This window comes from Mauremys reevesii, linkage group 19 (genome assembly GCF_016161935.1).
Source record: "Mauremys reevesii isolate NIE-2019 linkage group 19, ASM1616193v1, whole genome shotgun sequence".
Classification (NCBI taxonomy): domain Eukaryota; kingdom Metazoa; phylum Chordata; order Testudines; family Geoemydidae; genus Mauremys; species Mauremys reevesii.
The window spans coordinates 12,357,918-12,377,927 of NC_052641.1; the positions used below are offsets into that span (position 1 = coordinate 12,357,918).

The following is a 20,010-nucleotide window of genomic DNA, read 5'->3' on the forward strand; positions in this document are numbered from 1 at the left end:
GATCAGTTCTGGGTCCGGTTCTGTTCAATATCTTCATCAATGATTTAGATAATGGCACAGAGAGTACACTTATAAAGTTTGTGGACGATACCACGCTGGGAGGGGTTGCAAGTGCTTTGGAGTTTAGGATTAAAATTCAAAATGATCTGGACAAACTGGAGAAATGGTCTGAAGTAAATAGGATGAAATTCAATAACGACAAGTGCAAAGTGCTCTATTTAGGAAGGAACAATCAGTTGCACACATACAAAATGGGAAATGACTGCCTAGGAAGGAGCACTTCAGAAAGGGATCTGGGGGTCATAGTGGACCATAACTAAATGAAAGTCAACAGTGTAACGCTGTTGCAAAAAAAAAAAGCGAACATCATTCTGGGATGTATTAGCAGGAGTGTTGTAAGCAAGACACGGGAAGTAATTCTTCCGCCTGCTCTGATTAGGCCTCAACTGGAGTATTGTGTCCAGTTCTGGGCGCCACATTTCAAGAAGGATGTGGACAAATTGGAGAGAGTCCAGAAAAGAGCAAAAAAAAAAAAAATGATGGAAGGTCTAGAAAACATGACCTATGAGGGAAGATTGAAAAAATTGGGTTTGTTTAATCTGGAAAAGAGAAGACAGAGGGGACATGGTAACAGTTTTCAAGTATGTAAAAGGTTGTTACAAGGAGAAGGAAGAAAAAATGTTTTTCTTAACCTCTGAGGATAGGACAAGAAGCAATGGGCTTAAATTGCAGCAAGGGTGGTGTAGGTTGGACATTAGGAAAAACTTCCTGTCGGGGTGATTAAGCACTGGAATAAATTGCCTACGGAGGTTGTGAAATCTCCATCATTGGAGATTTTTAAGAGCGAGTTAGACAAACACCTCTCAGGAATGGTCTAGATAATTAGTCCTGCCACAAGTGCAGGAGATTGGACTAGATGACCTCTCGAGGTCCCTTCCAATTCTATGATTCTATGATCACTTTCTGTAGCAATAATGGAGATTTAAGTAAAATCAAGGAAATACTGAATCAGCCCAACCTGTGTCTTGTTTAATCTGACAAGATCACAGCCAGAGCTAGTGTGGCTGCAATAACAAAGTACAGACATGACAGTGCATTTTGTACCTGTTCTCCTTCTCCTTGCTTCGTCCAACTTTTCATACACCTTTAGCTCAACTCGGAGTGACTGCAGTAATTTGTCATTCTCAGACAGCTGATGTTGCTTTACATTCATTTCTGTCTGCAACCTGTTAAGTTCCAATGTACTCATAAGTCAAAGGTAAATTTTGCTTATTAATTCCTTTAAAATCTAAAATTCCCCACTCCTCTAATGTTCTCCCCGCTCCTTGAGTGTAATTATGCAGCTCTCATTAATGTTAATGGCCACTGCTAAACACATGCATGACACGCAGTGTTCATTTGGAGGAGAAAATAGTCAAACAGAGACAGGATCAATACCTATTTAATTCATTACGACTGCTGTAAATCTCGTGAGTCAAATGTCTATTTTCATCCTCCTTTTTGCCAATTTGTTTTTGCAACTTTTCATTTTCTTTCTTGAAGCATTCATAATCCTGGTGAAGATGTTCAATGATTGCATTCTTCTTAGAGAGCGATTCTCTTAACTTTTCATTTTCCTTTTGTTTATCTGCAATAAGAAAAAATACAAGTCGATTGCAATTCCCACAATGTACCCAAACAACACTACTCCACAAATTCAACTTGCTAAGCACTGGCAGAGTAATAATGGAAATAAGATGCTCTTGTGAGTTTTATGATTTTAGTACTCCAGTTTTCTAATGCATTTTTCCTAGATAAATGTGCCTGAATGGAGTGTAGAGTTTAACCCCTAGAACACTCATGGCCAATTTTATGAGAAGCTGAGCACTACCCTACACATGTCAAACACCCTCCACCTGACAAAATCAGCAGGAAAGGGGCTGCTCAGTTACTTGCAGGATTAGGCTCCAAGCGCGAGCGTATTCATCTGGAGTGCTCTTACTGAGTAGTAAACTTGTCTTCTGTTGAAGGGAAGAAGGTATGAGTAAGGCCACTCCTACCTTTCTCGCTGTCCCATAATGAACCCTCCATCCCCTCCACTGAATGCTGAAATGCTCTTTCCCAACACTATCTGCGTGCATGCCATCAGTACCTTGCCAGTTCTCCCCTGCCTCTGACATGACCAGCCTCCCGAGCCATGTTGGCTCCTTAACTGAGAACTGTCAGTAGGGGCAGTTGGTCACGTTAGGAAGCCAGCACTGGTAAGGAGAGAGGAAGTTCCCAGCCGGGGGTCAAGCAGGGAGAAATCGTTCCATCTCCCAGCCATTAGAAATCTTCCCTCCTCAGCAGAGCAACCTAGCTGAAAGTCTATGAAAACGGACGTTCCCAAGGGCTTTTAAATGTATGGGTCCCAATCCTCTTCCTCCAGGATTCAAATACCTTCCATTGACTTCATTGGAAGTTACATTCTGCAGAAGGACACTAGAATCTCTGGGTAGTAGGTAGGGTCCAAAGAGTTAATATCACTGGAATCTACTACTCTAGTTTTATACTAATACACTGGTACAATCCTAGATCCCATACCTTTGCACAGAGCTATAAGCCAACTATGAATATATGCTAGCAAAACAACACGGTGAAATAAAATACTGGAATTAGAAATGGGGTCATGTTCAGCCTGGTGTGTGGGGATTCAGCCACATGATTCCCATTCATAGTCACATGTATTGTGACTAAATCCTTTTGCTTTGCATTAAAAATAGAGTGCATTGATTCAGAAAAATCAGCAGGAGGTGCCCATAGGACTTCATCTAATGTCACAGGAGGAGAGGTAAGGCTGAGACTGGATAGACACTAGAGACCAAAAAACTCTGCAGCAGGAGGTATTTATTCTCAAGATAAAAAGGGGAAGATGCCCACAAACCCTGGGGAAATTGACTCAGTACTAAAAATAAAAGGCAACAATGCCTTGCTGTGATGGTCATTACTTAGGGCCTTCTACACTTACAGCACTGCAGGGGTGCAGCTGCCCTGGTTCAGATGCGCCACTGTAGCATACTGAAGATGCTACCAACGCTGACGGGAGAGCTTCTCCCATCAACATAGTGCTATCTACATGCCTGAGCGACGTAGTTAAATCAACATAAAAGTTTGTAGTGTAGACCAGGGCCTTAGACACAAGTTTTTACCAAACTTTAGTCCTGACATTGTCAAACAAAGCAACACAGAAAAGCAACACTAGCTTATGCAGTATGAAAGATAAACCTTGAATAAACTGCTAAAGACCAAGTGATTCTAGATCAGAAAACGTGAAACTGGGGGAGAGTTCATGTGCTTCTTTTATGCGAACGGTCCAAACACCACTCTGCACACACAGAAAGACATCTGACCCAAGGATTAGTTTTACATGCTTTAAAGAGTTTCTCGTTAAGGGGGCTGAATTAATTTTACTTTGTTGCTTAGAGCACATGTAGAGCTGAGGAGAGTTGAGAGCCAAGCTAGGAAGATGCAAAGGGAAACTGATTATTCAAAAATAATAGAACGGAGGTAAAGTGCTTGCAGAGGGAAACTAACTAGAACTATCCAGTTTTCCCTCTGCATCAGGCTCTAGAACCTTAAGGGAAATGAGTTGATTTCTGCCTGAAAGGAGCTCCATTCAGAATGAAACTGAATAATTCTAGCCAATTTCCTTTGGCAAGATCTTTAAACACAAGGGCTTGGGAAAGTGGGCAACACCAAACAGAGGTGGAAGGACAGAAAACAGCACAAAGGAAAAGAGGAATGCGCACACATGCAAAAAAAGAGGGAGAGAGGAAATGAACGAGGACACAAAAAAGGATAATGCTATGGGCAGAGAGAGGAGCAGCACAATACTGGCAGAGCGCTGCTATTCCAACTCCTCCACCCCTATTATCCTGCGTTTGGATACAAAGGCTGGTCATGCAATTTCACGATTGGGGAGAGCTGTGGTGGCAATTTAATGAAAGAAATGTAAATATTTTGTTGTTTTCTGATTAGAATAAAAATGCATGGTGCTTTCCAAATTGCAAGCCGCTTCTTTAAAGCAGAGTTTCGTATTTTACCTCTAGATCCTTTTGCGAGCATTACATTCAGAACTTGATTTTGCTTCCTCAGGAAATGAATTTCAGAAGTCAGGGAATTATGTTGCTCTGAGCCATGGATAAAAATGTTTGCAGAACCTATAAATATATCCATAAAAATGATTTATGAGTCATCTCTAGGTCAGTAAAGATTAAACTTTCCAGACAAGAACAATTTAAACAAAGCAGAAAAACATGTTATGAAAGATATTTATCCCCTATATGTTTTGAAGGTTATCATTGCTACAGACTGAAAGGCAATTCGAGTAAATTCTAAGTAAACCAAAGCTCCGCAGCTTAAGTACCCTCAATCATTGTGCTAACGTTACCAAAATTGCTAAATTATCTCTGGAAGATTTGGTATGCAACCATCTTCGGGCACCCGCCAAAAAATGTTGTGCGACAAATTGCAAGAAGTCTTGTGAGACACACTTTTAAATTGAAGTGTATTGTACTGAAGTTTAACATGTGATAAATTCCAGTACATCTCCTGTGTTCAAGCTGTATCACATTTAGCCATACCACCTCGGCTGAGAGCCATTCAGCTTTCACAAGCTAAGCAGAGTGTGACTGCGCTAGTATTTGCATAGCAGACCTTCAAGGAAAAGCTAGGGTGGTGCAGAGAAGTAGTGATATTGATTCTGTTGATGACAATTTGCTTCCAAGTTGATGCTGAATCACTGACCCAACATAGCGCTAAGGGAATGTGTTGCCGGAGTTGCTGTCCTTTGCCTATGATTAAAAACGGAGATTCTTCCTGGCCACTTGTAGTCCCTAAAAATCCAATGGCATTTGTACAAGTAGAGGAGTTAACTTTGGTTTCCTGGAGCAGCCTGGGGAATCATTATACCTCCCTAAATGCCACGTGCAGTTTGAACTGGATAGAACATTATTCATGTGCCCTACAATGATGTGCCATGTTCCACTCCCGGGGTGGCTACATTTCAATGATGAATGAAGCAATAGCCCTGTGTAAAACGTGTACGTCTGTTTAGACTTGCAAAGCTCTTCAGGATCCATTGGGATTAATAGTGCTATTTAAAATATATTTTTATTGAATGGTTGACCCAAACGCTGCTGCTTTAGCACCGATCAAGACAACTAAATGAGTGCCAACTGCTCAGTTGATAAATAGAGAAATAACCATGTGGCAAAGAAACAGCTGAATGCAGGCAATGGATGCCTTTCAGCTCTAGCAATTCCATTTGATGTGCTGTACTCTCTCTGACTAACCTCCTTTTACTGCAATCCCAATTGAAGCTCTTAGCCGCTACCTAACTGGGACGTAGTGTGCCGTGACACACACTTCTGGTTGTTACTGAAAGATTCAATGGCTCTAGGAGCCTGGCACTGACGGCATTTTACTATCTATGTGGTAGAATGAAGGTAGCTATGTGAACTCAAAAGATTTTTGCCTTTCAGATTTTAACAAAGCAATTCAACTTGAAGGGTCTGAACTTGATGGTCTCATCTTGATCCCAATTGAATGTATTGCTCGTCACCCAGCTTTCATGTTACCTGACAAGTTACACTGAAAGGCTCTAGACTCTATTAGTTCTCTTACCCAATAAAAGGGAAATGTAGCCCCAATGGTAATAAGGCCACGATCCTGCAATTAGACCCACTAGCACAGAATTCTGCACCTGTGCAGAGCCCCCACTAACTTCACTGGGGCTCTGCACGGGTCAGGTGCCTGGGTCTAGTTAGCAGACATGAGTGCAAGATCAGGGCCTATGATTGCAGTTACGCTGAGGAGTGTTGGTTAAGTCATGTGTCGCAACAGTGAACACAAAAAGGGTTGTAGACTTTCTAGGTTTCCAAGGGAAGACTGACAGAGAGATGGGCATCATAGAAAACAGCAGCAAAGATAAATAAATATTCCCCCCCTAAGACAAAAAGTACGCTGAGGTTGCAATTGAAGCATGACTGTACATATCAGTAAGTTGAGGATTAAAAAGCCTTACTGTTATTACTATATTTAAAAATGCCAAAACAAGCATTAGAAACCTAGAAAATTCAGAATTAACCATTCAACTTTTTAAAAGTCTAGCATTTGAAATGATGGAAATATTTTAGTGAAAATTTCAGCTCAACTCTGGAGTCATTCCACCACCTCCATGATTTATAAGGTGCTACAAAACCAGAGGCTTCCGAGTACTTAAGACAAAGTAAATATTACAAATAACATGGTAACCTGGCAAAACATGGCATATGTATGTACATATATAAAATATTTATCAGACAGACTAAAGTAATTCTTGGTATTACAGTCTAGTGAATAAACAACTTGATATAAAATACATGATGACAGGCAGCCTCTTAAATTCAAGTATATGCTATAACTTGTTTGTTTTTTAAGAAAAACAAAATAAAGATATTAAATAAAAACATGTTTAAAACCATCTGTTTTTAAAAATATATATATATCCCCAAGGCCTAAAACTAGTCCATGTTCAGCCACAAGTTTGTTTTTATAGCCAAATTCAAAATTAAAAACACAGAACAGTGTAAACATCTTGACCAAAGTGGCAATCATTATTATCTGAAGAGAGAGCACACATCTCTATACCCAAAACACATCTTAAAAGCAATAGGAAATGCTGAGAGAATAATGTAGCAGAAGAGGGGCTTGTTGTAATAAATAGCTACTTTTCCCATTCCTCTCCAGATTTCCCCTCTATGCACTGGTAAATCTACTAAAGCAGCAAGAAGACAGATGGAAGGCATAAGACAGACAGTTTATAAAGAAAATATACTTTCACTGAATGAATGGATGCCCTTTCCAGAATCTTTATGAAGCTGTAAAACAGTTGGAACTGTTTCAGTGTGGTTATTTCATGAGAACAGTATGGCTTTCCGGCAGCATAAATACTTCATGAATGAAATGGGTGCCTTTTATACACCTCTCCATCAGTGTAAATTATTCTTGAAAGCAAACTGCCATTTGTAGGTAGTATCCATTTAAACAACAACAGAAATGGATTATGGGGATGATGTAAACATAATGAATCTAATACTAGTATTAGTGAAACTGAGTACGAGGAAAGTATGCATGTACTTGTTGCCTGCTTCTGATACAATAATACTGCAGATTAATATATTGGTCTGGGGGAAAGTGTGGGGAAGGAGAATGAAAACAAAGCTAGGTGTAGAAAAATACGCATTGTACCATATACTTACTATAAAAGCCTGCTTGGTTAAAGACTGGCTGATTCCTTGTGAAAAAACTTTAAAAATAAGCAGTCTGGTTTTCAAAGGTGCTGAGCACCCAAAGCACCTGCCGACTTACACATTTTCATATACTGACATTAGAGAGATCTGACTAAAAACTGACTTTTTAAAAATTCCATCCGTTTCTGCTGCGTATTCCTCAGGTAAAGTCCTAATGCTGTTTTGTTAGGAAAGAACTTCTCCCTGCAAGCAATTCTAATGACAAGCTGAAGATAGTGGACCACGGTCTCCAGTCCACGAAGGCCAGTTTGTGCTGCTACGCAGCACGCAATGGCCTTAAAACATCCAGAGACTTCTGTGGAGAATGCCCCCATCGTGTAGGGGAATATCCCCTGACACAGAGCTACTAGTGGTAGTGCAGCCACGTCCTACGCTAACCACCCCTAGCATAAAAGAGAGAAGAGGGAGAAAGATGAGCTCTACGATACTCAAGCTTCAGCTAGAGTAAGAGACCCTTATGCCATCAGTGGCAGCAACCAGTGTTAGAGCAGGACTCCTCTTTCTCTAATTTACACCAGAGCTGGGCAGCCCTAAAATTAGGTAGCTGCAACTAGCTCCCTGCAGCTGCCTTGTCTGTGCTTGGATACAGTGAAGGCTCAGAGCAAGTAACTCCAAAATGAAGACTATAAGGAGACGTGTGAAACACAAAGAAGCCTGTTTTTAGTCACGTCAGCAATAAAAAAACAGAAAACAAATCCAGAAAATCGAGGTTGTTATGTGACAACAGTGCTGCCTAAAAGGGCTTTTCAATTCCCAGGATGAAATTCACCCGAGGTCTAGAGAGCTAGCACAAAACCTTCCACAGATTTAAACCCTGTTTTGGGAGCGTGTGTGACGCTGGGGGTGGAATAGCCATATGGGACGCTTGTACACTATAGAAGGGATCTCTGCATCAGGACTGGATACTTCATGCAATGGAGGAAGTCAAAGACAAGGGTCACGGGATCCACGTTTATGCAAATAAACAAGCAGTGTGATGGGGCTGCAGCTGCTAATCCAGTTCACTAAGGAACAGTGCCAATGGGGTGGCTGAATTGCACCCATATTGTACCCTAGCTTTGGGTTTTACCCCTCAACCCACCCACATTCCTCCAGCAGAGGAAAACTCGGGTTTTAAGCAAAAGTGTATTTCACTCATGATGAAATAAGGTCTTACCTTGATTTAGTTCCATATCTGTTACTTGTCGTTCAAGCTGCAGCCTCAATCTCTCATTAGTTTTAATGGAGTCTTCTAAACGTTGTCTCAGAGATCGAATTTCTTGAAGATGCTCCATTAATAACGCTAAATAAATCAAGAGTTCTCTTTTCATTTTGAGTAAATGATATTATTTTACAATGGGTACAGTACATAGAGCAGTGTGTGTGATGTGGTAAAAGAGCTAGAAAATCTTTTACAAAAATCAGCAAGAGAGGCTAAATGAATGGTATTCACAGTGGGCCTTTTCCACAACTTACATGGGTCTTACTGAATTCTGTATTTTGTGATTTAGATTTAAACATTCCTTTCATGAACTTTTTATTCTGTGTTCTCAAATAATCATAGGCGCTAGTTTTAATCTCTTTAAAAACAGTATGTGATTACACAATTTTCTAGTTAAACTGTTCTATTTATTTGGTAATGAATCTAAAGTTTACAATACAACTTCATTTCTAGACTTAGTATACCAATTGTATATGATTTCCCATATAACAACAGGATGATCACTAGAGTAACTCACGTATAAAATAAGTCTTTGACATACACTATGTATAATAAACTCCACGCCTTAACAAATAAATCAATTCTATCTAGTTTCAATACAGTACCTTTTCCTTTTTGCTTTGCCATTCGACAATTCCTCTTCCTCTGCTGTACGTTTCAGCAATAGTCAGGAACTTATTGTTCTAATTGTGACTATCTTGTTTGTCAGTTTATCCATGTCATCTACTGCTGGTTTATTTTAAAAAAATTTCCCTCAACACCACACACAGTTTCAGCTGTTAAACTTTCATCTCTGTCTACAGCAAACTAATTTAACCATTGGTTGCACTTACTGAAACTATCCAGGTCAAACATGACACCACTTATTAATTATGCAGCACTTACAATTCTCAAGGAAACACGAGACTGGGTTTTACAAAATTAGAAAATCTGTCTTGTTTTTTTTTTAATTTAATAATCTCTTGACAATGTCTGTTTTCCCTCATGACTTGTCTGTTTAAGGACCGTCTAGAGTACTGTACAAGATGACAGTCCAAAACAACAAAGGCACGAAATATCATAGCTAATTTTGTTTCAAAGAGAAGATAGCTTCCATCGTTGTCATCTTGGTACGCATGATTACTGAAATTACAATGATTACGCAAGATACTGGAAAGATGAAACAGATATACCTTCCACATTATTTCTTAATTAGCTCCCTTATGAATTTTTTATTATCTAATTTCCCCCAATATATAGTAAATCTTCAGTGGGGAAAAAATTACCTGGGGGAAACTTGCTTGGCACAAGTGCCAGTTTGTCATGTTCTTCCTCCACTAGGTCTTGTTTAGGTTCAGGTGATCCAATAGATGACTTTTCTGACATTTCAAAGTCAGAGAAGCTATGAAAAGCAGATGGTATAGGTGACTCATCCTTAAGCTGCTGGTACATTGTGGTGGTCTTCTCATTATCCCTTGTGTGTCAAGCAAAATATTTTTAAATGTACAATGATAATTATTGCTTTAGAAGCACAAAGAATAGAGAGAGATTGGCGTCAAATTCACAGGATACATGTTTAGTAGCAGATTTTTAAAGATACATAGTGACATACCTCCACATAGAATCTAGGGTGAAATCCAGGCCCTACTGAAGTCAATGGGAGTTTTGTCACCAGTGGACTTCAAGGGAGCCAGGATCTCACCCTTAAAGTTCATTTTCCGCAACTGATCTATTTTAAGTGCCTTTTGTGGCAAGGAGACTTGCAGCTACCTTAAAAATGCAGCTGAGGATTGCTCCAGCACAAGATAATCCTGGGCTGACATAAAACCAGTTTAGGTAACTTCACAGCATCTGCTCTCCACACCTCTAGTGTAAGGGTGTTTTGAGAATGAAGTCGAAGAGCAATGCATTTTGGGAATAAGAACGGCCATACTGAATCAGACCAATGGTCTATCTAGCCCAGTATCCTGTTTTCTGACAGTGGCAGGCACCAGAAACTTCAGAGAAAATGAACAAAACTGGGCAATTAATTGAATGAGCCATCCCCCGTCGTCCACTCCCAGCTTCTGGCAGTCAAAGGTTTAGGGCAGGAGTCGGCAACCTTTGGCACGCAGCCCATCAGGGTAATCCGCTGGCAGGCCACAAGACATTTTGTTTACATTGACCATCCAAAGGCACGGCCTCCCGCAGCTCCCAGTGACCACAGTTCACAGTTCCCAGCCAAGGGAAGCTGCGGGAAGCAGCGATCAGCATGTCCCCTGTGGCCCGTGCTGCATGGGGTTGCGTCCCTGACCATCCTGCCCAATAGCCACTGATGGGCCTATCCTCCATGAACTTATCTAATTCTTTTTTGAACACAGTTTACTTTTAGCCTTCACAACATCCCATGGCAACGAGTACCTTAGCTAGTCCCTACAGTTCAGTCCTAGGGTGAGGGGAAGCAGAAAGGTAGCTTAAAGACACCTTTGCCAACCCTCTTCTCTCGGTTGTGCTGAGCATCCAGCTTAAATATTTATGCTTATATGCCCTAGTATGTTATCCTAATTTTATTGATGCTAGGAAAAGTAACGGAGTCTTAGTAACCTGACACCTCACTTTAGTGGCTCTCCTGTTAAACCTTTGCTGAAAAGCAGGGAGAGACAGCTTGTTTTCTATGAATATTTTATTAACAAAATGGATATTAATGGAACATGTGATGTATAAGCAATAGCCATCTCAAAGAGCAACAGCGTTGAAGCTGGGCTATAAAACATGTAGGCTCTTTATCATTTAAATACACAACAAGAAGTTTAATGCCAGTCTTCAATGGTAGTCTTACCTTTGTGCTAATTCATAAAGTTTGGCAACTTCTGCATCCAATGATTCTCCTGCACAATAAAAATATTTTTTTTTTAAAAGGAAGAAAAGTGCACTCAAAATAATACTGGTTATCTAATCTTTTTCTCTGCATTAACGTATTTGAATAACTCAAGTGCTAATTGAACAGTGACCTGGGAAGCGCAAATAGATACCAGCCTATATAAAAACCACACACTTGGTAACAGTGCTAAGTCTCCATGTTATTAAGCACAACTGGCAGTCCTGGCTCAAGAAAGGCGCAGAACTTGAATTTCAGAGGTCTGTAGTGAAGGTCAGGATTGAAATGCACAGGCAGAACGCTACTTATGCTACTGCTTTACAGTCAATTCTTAGTAAGCCGAATGTTCTTTATAATCCTATAGGCCAGCAGTTCTCAAACTGTGGGTCGGGACCCCATTTGAATCGGGTTGCCAGGGCTGGCTTAGACTTGCTGGGGCTTGGGGCTGAAGCCTGGGCCCCACCACCCCAGGCCGAAGCCTGAGGGGTTCAGTCCTCGGGTTACAGGCCCCCTGGCTTGGGCTGAAGCCTTCGGGCTTCAGCTTTGACTCCTTCCCTGCCCAGGACAGTGGGGCTCGGGCTTTGGCTTTGGCTCCCCGACCCGGGGAGGTGGGAGTCAGGCGGACTCAGGCTTCGGTCCCCCCTTCCTGAGGTCGTGTAATAATTTTTGTTGTCAGAAGGGGGTCGCGGTGCAATGACGTTTGAAAACCACTGCTCTAGACGTTTCATTTTAATGTGCGGTTCCGTACAGTATCATTGTGTTAGATATATTGAACTGTCTCAGTTGTCAGTGACTTTCATAGTATATAGGAAACCATCTGTTGGTTGGGGGTGGGGATTTAAAATATTGTAATGTTTATGCACTACAAAATCTTCTGATTTGTAATGCAAGTATCTACTGAAATTACTGACTACATTCAATCTTTTGTTATATTGGCATGACACACTAGGTACAGCATCTTTCTCACATATACGGCTTCTTTAGTATGAGTAATCGAAGCTACCACATACTGCAGGTATTTTTAAAAGAAGGACAAGACGGGGACCATTGTTTGACTGCCCACTGAATGCTTCAGAAGAAAGTCTTCTACAGGCAATTACATGAAAATGTTCGGGTCAGTGTCCCCATTTTAAAAGACTACCTCAAGGGTTTGCTTGAAGAGAACTTGGCAGCTGACACCTGCAAAAATGCTGTCAGTTGACTGAGATATGCTGGGAAAGGCCATCCTTGAGGAGCTAGGAAAAAGAGCTTTCTTGGCGGACTTTGCTTATCTTAGTATTCCTTTTTCTCTTTGCCATCACTTTGAAACTCAAACTTCCTCAGTAACAAAGAATGAAGATGATGATAATGGCTATGGCACACTGATCCTTTGGGTGACAAATATCAATTTCATTATTATATTAGGGAACAGTATTGCATTTTAAATAGCCATGATTTAAGGTGTAAATCTGTCTTTCCTTCACCGTGCTGTTGTCACGCCTATGTCCCCAGGGACCCTTCTACAACAATAATTCTGGATCTCAACACACCTTCGTGATTAAAATAGCCTACAAACATAAGGAACAATACACAAAATGACTGACAACTGCTGAGAGTCCTACTGCTTGGATGTTCCAGGCACCTGCTCTCCAGCCTAATGCCTTACTGCAGCCTGGGTGCATAGGGACTGAGACTGATCTCAGGGCACCCAAGAAATATCTTCCCAAAAAAGACATTTTTCAGGTGTATAAACACTCATTCTTCAGAGTATAATCCAACCGTCTAACTGATGAAGGTTAGGGAGGGACTTCCTCTATCATCAGGCCATTCCACAATTGTCCACTACAGGATTTCTTGCACCTTCTCAAAGCATCTGATACTGGCCACAGTCAGAGACTAGATGGTCCATAGGTTTGGCAATTCCTGTATTGCAATGGAAAAGCTCTACCTTATGTAAAGCATTTTTCACATTTATAAATGACAATCTGCATTAAAAGCACAAATCATTGGTTATGATTTAATGTCCGTATAGCATTAAACAAAAAAGGCACATTTTTCAATGATATTCTAAAACTTCTGAACTTTTTATGGGCCCAATCCAACTCCCATTTAAGTCAATGGGGAGACTCCTATGAATACTTCAATGGGAGCTAATCAGACACATAGGCATGATTCAAAAGGCCTATAAGTCACAAGTATATAAGTCCTTGCATTAACCTCAATGGGAACTGAACTGGGTCCTATATTAAAAAAATCCTGGCGTCCATGTTGTTGTTGAAAGTGTCACTGGTTTTGCTGTACCCTGTGGCTTTAATCCAAGCAGTTTTGGTTGGTTGCTGTGTTTGTCTTGTGACACAGGAACAACTTGAGATGCAAGGACCCAATTGCAATGACAACTACAAAGTTAAAAATCAAGCATTGCATGAGCACTAGAATTAAATCTGCCATGCAGTGGCAGGGACAGCAGCTGTCTGCCTGCCATTCTGACTGAAAGAACTGTAGCGGGAAGGTCCCATTGTGAGTGACATGAGGACAAACATAAGGAAAATACATAGAAGTTGATTTCCAAGGCAAAAATATTATAATCAAAATTCTTCAGATTTCAATAAAATATTTATGCACCATAGACAACAGGCTGGGAAATATAGCTACATACCATATAGAAACTTCTTTTCCAGCTTCTCAAAAAGTTGCACACTTTGATTCAGCTGTTCACGGAAGCCCTCAGCAACATAATAATCAACATCGCTGGCTTGAAGCAGCTCCTCAAAAGCTTTAATAAGGCTGGTCAGATGTTGATGATAGGTGACACAGATGCTGTGGATCTCTTTAATTTGCTGGCGTTGAAAGGAGAGCTCTCGAGCTTGGGAATGAACTAATGAATCATATCTGTAAAAATGAAATGATCTCTGAAAAGAATGTTTTGACCATAACTAACATTTAGAAAAAAAAACCTAAAATGAATTACCAATTCTATTTCTAGAACAGAATGTTACGTTATGTGAATCCAATTTCTCTAAAAATGCCCTACAGCAACAGTGACAAAGATGTCTTGCCCTTACTACTAGGCTTTGTATTCATGCCGACAACTTACAGGTTATCACGCATTATGTAACTGGTTAATTTGTAAGACAAGCAGGAATTGAAATGATGAATTCGCTTGTAGGCCACCCAAATATCCTGTATTAACCTGCTTCTTTGAATCTGACAAACAGGCGAGTCAGATGGCACCTGAAGGAGCTATAATGAAATGAATGGGAAAGAATGAGTAAAGAGGCTAAAAATATACATCTCCACAATGGTTGTCTGTGAAGGGCCAAGAGAGTCAGATAGGGTCCACCTTCCTCTGAAACATCACGTCCTGTCATCTGCCAGAGGCAGGATTCTGGACTTTGTGGACTAATGGTTTCATCCAGTCTGACAAATTCCAGGTTACTGTCTCCTATATTTATTACTACAGATGTGATCATGCCAACCAACTTACTGCCTAAATTCTTGTACTTCAATAGGTAGGATATAAATTTCAACTCAGAATAACTGAGTTTATACTGCACTTGTAGATATAGACGTCCACTTTATATTGCAATTGTCCCTATTACTGATATGCTTCTTTCTGCAGAAGCATGTACCTCGGGGGAGGAAGGGACTGAAAAAGGAAAAAAACATGAACAAAATATGGGGCATAAACAAAAACTATGACAGCGTGGGTTGCTAGAACATTTTTATTTCTGCTTGTTTAGGGAGAGGATGTATAACTCATGTGTGGCTTGGTCACTTGAGAGTCATGCCGTCATACCAGATCCATGGCAAAAAAAACTTTATAGCAGCCCATCCAATCCCATCCCTTAGATTACATAGTTAGATCTATGTATTTCATGTGTGTGAAGTGTATTTTCTAGGATGCACGTTTATATTTTTTATGGAGCAGGTGGGTATTTTTCTAAGCTAACATTAAAGTGCCACATCAAGGGCTTGCAAGCATCATCAATCATGAATTATGGAGAAACCTAAAGGGTTGAAGACATTTCTGTGCTCCACCTGCTGCCATCAGGTATTCCCTAGGGGAAAGAGTGTCTTGATTGAGTGTAAAGAGATCCAGATTCTAGGATGGAGAGTGTCAGTCTGATTTGTGGATAAACTACTTAACTTTGTTTGCCTCGGTTTCTACAAATGTAAAATGATGATATTTCCAAGCCTTCCAGGGAGGATTCACTGGTTTTTGAATTTCTGCTGTAAGGCTTGATTCATTAATTTCAATGTATAGTGCTTTCAGATACTTGAATGGAAGGCACTACTGTATACAAGTGCAACATATTGTGTAGACACACAGCCAAGAAGGTTCCCAGGAATTTGGCAGCCAACTGCCCATAGAAGTGTTTCAGACTAATTCAGATTTTTATGTAGAATTTCCTTACGCTTGCCACAAAAATTAGAATGTGAGTGCTGCAAAATTCCAGGAGCATTGATTGTGGCTTATACTCATAGACTTTAAGATCAGAAGGGACCATCGTGATCATCTAGTCTGACCTCCTGGCACACTGCAGGCCGAAGAATTTCACGCACCCCCTCCTCTAAGAGACCCATAACTTCTGGCTGAGTTACTGAAGTACTCAAATCATAAGAAAATAAGATTGACCATACTGGGTCAGACCAAAGGTCCATCTAGCCCAGTATCCTGTCTTCCAACAGTGGCCAATGCCAGGTGCCCCAGAGGGAATGAACAGAACAAAACAGATAATCATCAAGTGATCCATCCCATTGCCCAATCCCAGCTTCTGGCAAACATGGGCTAGGGACACCATCCCTGTCCCTCCTGGCTAATAGCCATGGATGGACCTATCCTCCATTAATTTACCTAGTTCTTTTTTTAACCCTGTTATAGTCTTGGCCTTTACAACACCCTCTGGCTTCCACAGGTTGACTGTGCGTCGTGTGAAAAAATACTTCCTTTTGTTTGTTTTAAACCTGCTCTCTACTCATTTCATTTGGTGACCCCTAGTTCTTGTGTTATGAGCAGGAGTAAATAACACATCCTTACTTACTTTCTCCACACATCAGTCATCATTTTACAGACCTCAACCATATCCCCCATTAGTCGTTTCTTTTCCAAGCTGAAAAGTCCCAGTCTTATCAATCGCTCCTCACATGAAAGCCGTTCCATACCCCTAATAATTTTTGTTGCCCTTTTCTGAACCTTTTCCAATTCCAATATATATTTTTTGAGATGGGACGACCACATCTGCACACATGATTTAAAGACTAAGTTACAGAGAATCCACCATTTATTCTAGTTTAGACCAGCAAGCAACTAGTGCCCCATGCTGCAGAGGAAGAAGAAAAAAACCCAGGGTCTCTGTCAATCTGTCTTAAGTCATCCCCTCCGACAGAGAAACCTGCAAAAGGGAGAACCTCACTTGAGAAATCAAAGAGGAGACAGCATCCTGCAGGGAAGATTTGTATAGGCCTCTGGAGGGAGAAGGGCATGTGGCATAAAAACCATCCTGGGAGGATGATATGGATGTATTAGAAGCAGTTCTTTAATAGTAGAAATAATTTTTGTTCTTATAAGGCAACTTCTAAGTAAAAATCTCTGTCACTTTACATTAATGTTAACGAATTTTAGCCTTCACCACTGCACTGTGGAGGTATGTAAATATGAATATCCCTCGAATTACCTCCTACAGTACTGGTGGCTTGCACTCACAGGGGCTGAAAATGTGTTAGCATTACTCACTTGGATGGTGATGTTTCTCTAAGTTTGTTTTGCAGACGATATACTTCATCGAGAAGATGCATATTTGCAATTTGCTCTCTTTCAAGTTCAGCCTCATTTTCTAATAATAGCTGCTTAAGATTTTGTGATGTTTGTTCATCAGATGTTTCTGCAGACTGTGAATTCAGGTTTTCAATGCGGATTTCATAATCCACTTGCTGATGTACTGCTGAAAATGTCTGCGTCTCTTGTCCATCAGTATCTTGCATTTGTATAACATGTCTTTCAATGGGCAATTCAGCATCATTCAAAACTATATTAAAAATATCACTGGACAAAAAGGGATTAGTAGGCTGCAAATGAAATATGAACATTTTGTACTTTTCAAGCTCAGACTTCATATCCTTAATTCTTTGTCTCAATTCTTCTAGGTCATCTATGACTTCATAGTCATCAAATGCATCTGTACTTGGTACACTCAGTTTGAGAGAAAGCAGACTCTTGGAACCTGAATTTGTTGTAGCTGAGTCAATGTCCTGGTTATCCATGGAATAAAACTCTTTATTTAGCTCTTTCAATGAATGTAGAATATTCATGTCGCTAATGTTATGAGGCGTTTCTGTTTCTGAAAATAAAAGGATTGTATGTGAGCATTAATATTTGACGTTTGGCTCATAACAGCACTTGAACAAATCTCTTCACTTCCACAGCAAGGGAATAAAATAAACTGCACTTAGTTTGTATCTTTGACCTCATTATCTGTGCCCACTAATCCATCTTACACTTCTAACATTCCAAACCTCCCATCAGCTTCCAAATACCAATTTCCAATACATAAAACCAGCTTTCTCCCCAAGTAGGGATTTAAAATTACACTTGTTATATTCCAGTCTAGACAAGTGACTATTGCTAAGTCCAAAATCTTTTAACACACCAAGGTGAGTCCTTCAAATACAAGGCATTATAACACTGATTTACAAGCAGACCAAAATACTTTAAAAAAGTCTTAAAAAATAATTTTTTCTCCAGCTCCAATATCCATACACAGCCAAGTGGAGTTTAAAGTTGGAGGATTTTAAAAGATTACTAATAAAAATAGTACGTTGGAAAAAGAAGTTCTAATAAGTTCTTTTTTAAATGTGGCCTAAATAAAATCCATAATACTATGCAGTGTTAAAGATTTTATTGGTACTCATTTGGGATGCACTAAACAATTCACATTTAGCTAAGCCACTCATGGGTAATGCCATCACCAAAGATTCATGCCAGTACAAATTTTATACTTTTATACATCATATATTCTACATTTATTGGGGTAGGGAGAGTACATACAAGTAGTTAGGGGACTGAAGTTTTCCCATTACCAGGAAACTGAGTCCTACTATCAGGCTAGCTCTGCAAAAGATCACCAATATTTGAGATTGTTGACCTCCCTCTTTCTGGAGCAAGACTAGGGCCTCTTACATGTATATTCTGGACAAGCATAACATACTGGTAAAGCCAAATTGTTCTAGAAGCAGGGCACCCAAAGCATAAATCCTATGATCTCAGTGGCAAACTGTCAGATGGAAATGAAGAAAAACCTAAGCCTGGAAATTGCTGATAAAATAAAGGAGGATTCTGAAGGACTGGTGACAGATCAGTTCTGTTTTCCTTAGGTAGCGTGTATCTGGCCCTTTGTCTGTACAAGCCAACTACGGACAACGTACTGTGAAGACCCTATAGCAGGGGTCGGCAACCTTTCAGAAGTGCTGTGCCGAGTCTTCATTTATTCACTCTAATTTAAGGTTTCGCGTGCCAGTAATACATTTTAATGTTTTTAGAAGGTCTCTTTCTATAAGTCTATAATATATAACTAAACTATTGTTGTATGTAACGTAAATAAGGTTTTTAAAATGTTTAAGAAGCTTCATTTAAAATTAAACTAAAATGCAGAGCCCCCCGGATCGGTGGCCAGGACCCGGGCAGTGTGAGTGCCACAGAAAATCAGCTCACGTGCCGCCTTCGGCACGCGTCCCAAAGGTTGCCTCCCTTGCCCTATAGTAATTCCATTTAGTGTGAGGGAGCCTGTCAACTGTTCATATTGGCTTAAGGCTATCATAGAGTTTGTCTACTTTCTTGAGGTGAGAACAAGGAGGTTCGACAGCCTCCTTCACAGAGACTGGAAAATGCGTATAAGAAGGGTCCACAGAGACTGGAAACAGGCAATACTGACAGGAGGAACAGCACTGTAAAATCCCATCGTTCACCAGTGGATACATTCAGAAAAGATCTTTCATTCTAATTTGTTAATCCTGCAACACCCTCAACTGCCACTGGCTTCAGTGGGCATCAGGAGCGCCGGCAGCTTTTTTGGCGCCATAGGCGGCAGAAGGTCCCGCCCCCAAAATGGCACCGCCAACAGAGGCAGCAGAAGGTCCTGCCCCCGAAATACCGACGACGACCGCGGCCCCCCAAATGTTAGCACCCTAGGCAACCACCTCGGTCGCCTAATGGGTTGCGTCAGTCCTGATGCGCATTGCAGATGCTCAGCATCTCACAGGATTGAGCCGTAAATCAACCCGAAGTCTCACTCAGTGGACTCCTAAAAAGAATGGAGTGGAATGGATATGGATCCCTGAGCCAAGAATGAGCACAAGCAAATAAAAATAACTCTGCAAGCTGAATCCAAGGTTGGGAAAGAAATTAGGTGATTACATTGCGCTATCTATCCCGTGTGCACTGAAGGGCAGGATGATCCTCTGCGATTGCTGCACCTGCTTACTTACGTTGTTCAACATTCTAAATGCTATTGAGTACACAAGACAGCAATACGCCTGAGAAAACGTCATTGCACCGGGATTCATGGGGAGATCCTGAGAAGAAGGATAAGATACGTTTCTTAAGAGTTCACTAGCTACTCCTACTTATTCTCCACCAGAAAGACAATCCTCTGTGACTTTGCAGTTGGTTGCTGTAATGATTAAGATGT

The 20,010-nt window shown here is 40.6% G+C and overlaps 1 protein-coding gene across 4 annotated transcripts in view; it reads right to left on the reverse strand.

Moving 5' to 3' along the window:
* CDK5RAP2 (CDK5 regulatory subunit associated protein 2) overlaps positions 1-20,010 on the reverse strand; it is a 99,031-nt gene that overhangs the window by 15,715 nt on the left and 63,306 nt on the right. For 3 of the 4 annotated variants that reach the window (XM_039506079.1, XM_039506078.1, XM_039506077.1), the window contains exons 25-32: positions 17,061-17,664; positions 13,983-14,215; positions 11,309-11,357; positions 9,777-9,964; positions 8,467-8,592; positions 4,062-4,178; positions 1,438-1,627; positions 1,105-1,226 (exon numbers count right to left, since the gene is read on the reverse strand). In XM_039506079.1, coding sequence (XP_039362013.1) covers positions 1,105-1,226; positions 1,438-1,627; positions 4,062-4,178; positions 8,467-8,592; positions 9,777-9,964; positions 11,309-11,357; positions 13,983-14,215; positions 17,061-17,664 — 1,629 coding nt within the window. The remainder of the gene's footprint in view (positions 1-1,104; positions 1,227-1,437; positions 1,628-4,061; positions 4,179-8,466; positions 8,593-9,776; positions 9,965-11,308; positions 11,358-13,982; positions 14,216-17,060; positions 17,665-20,010) is intronic. The other variant, XM_039506080.1, reaches the window with a different exon arrangement.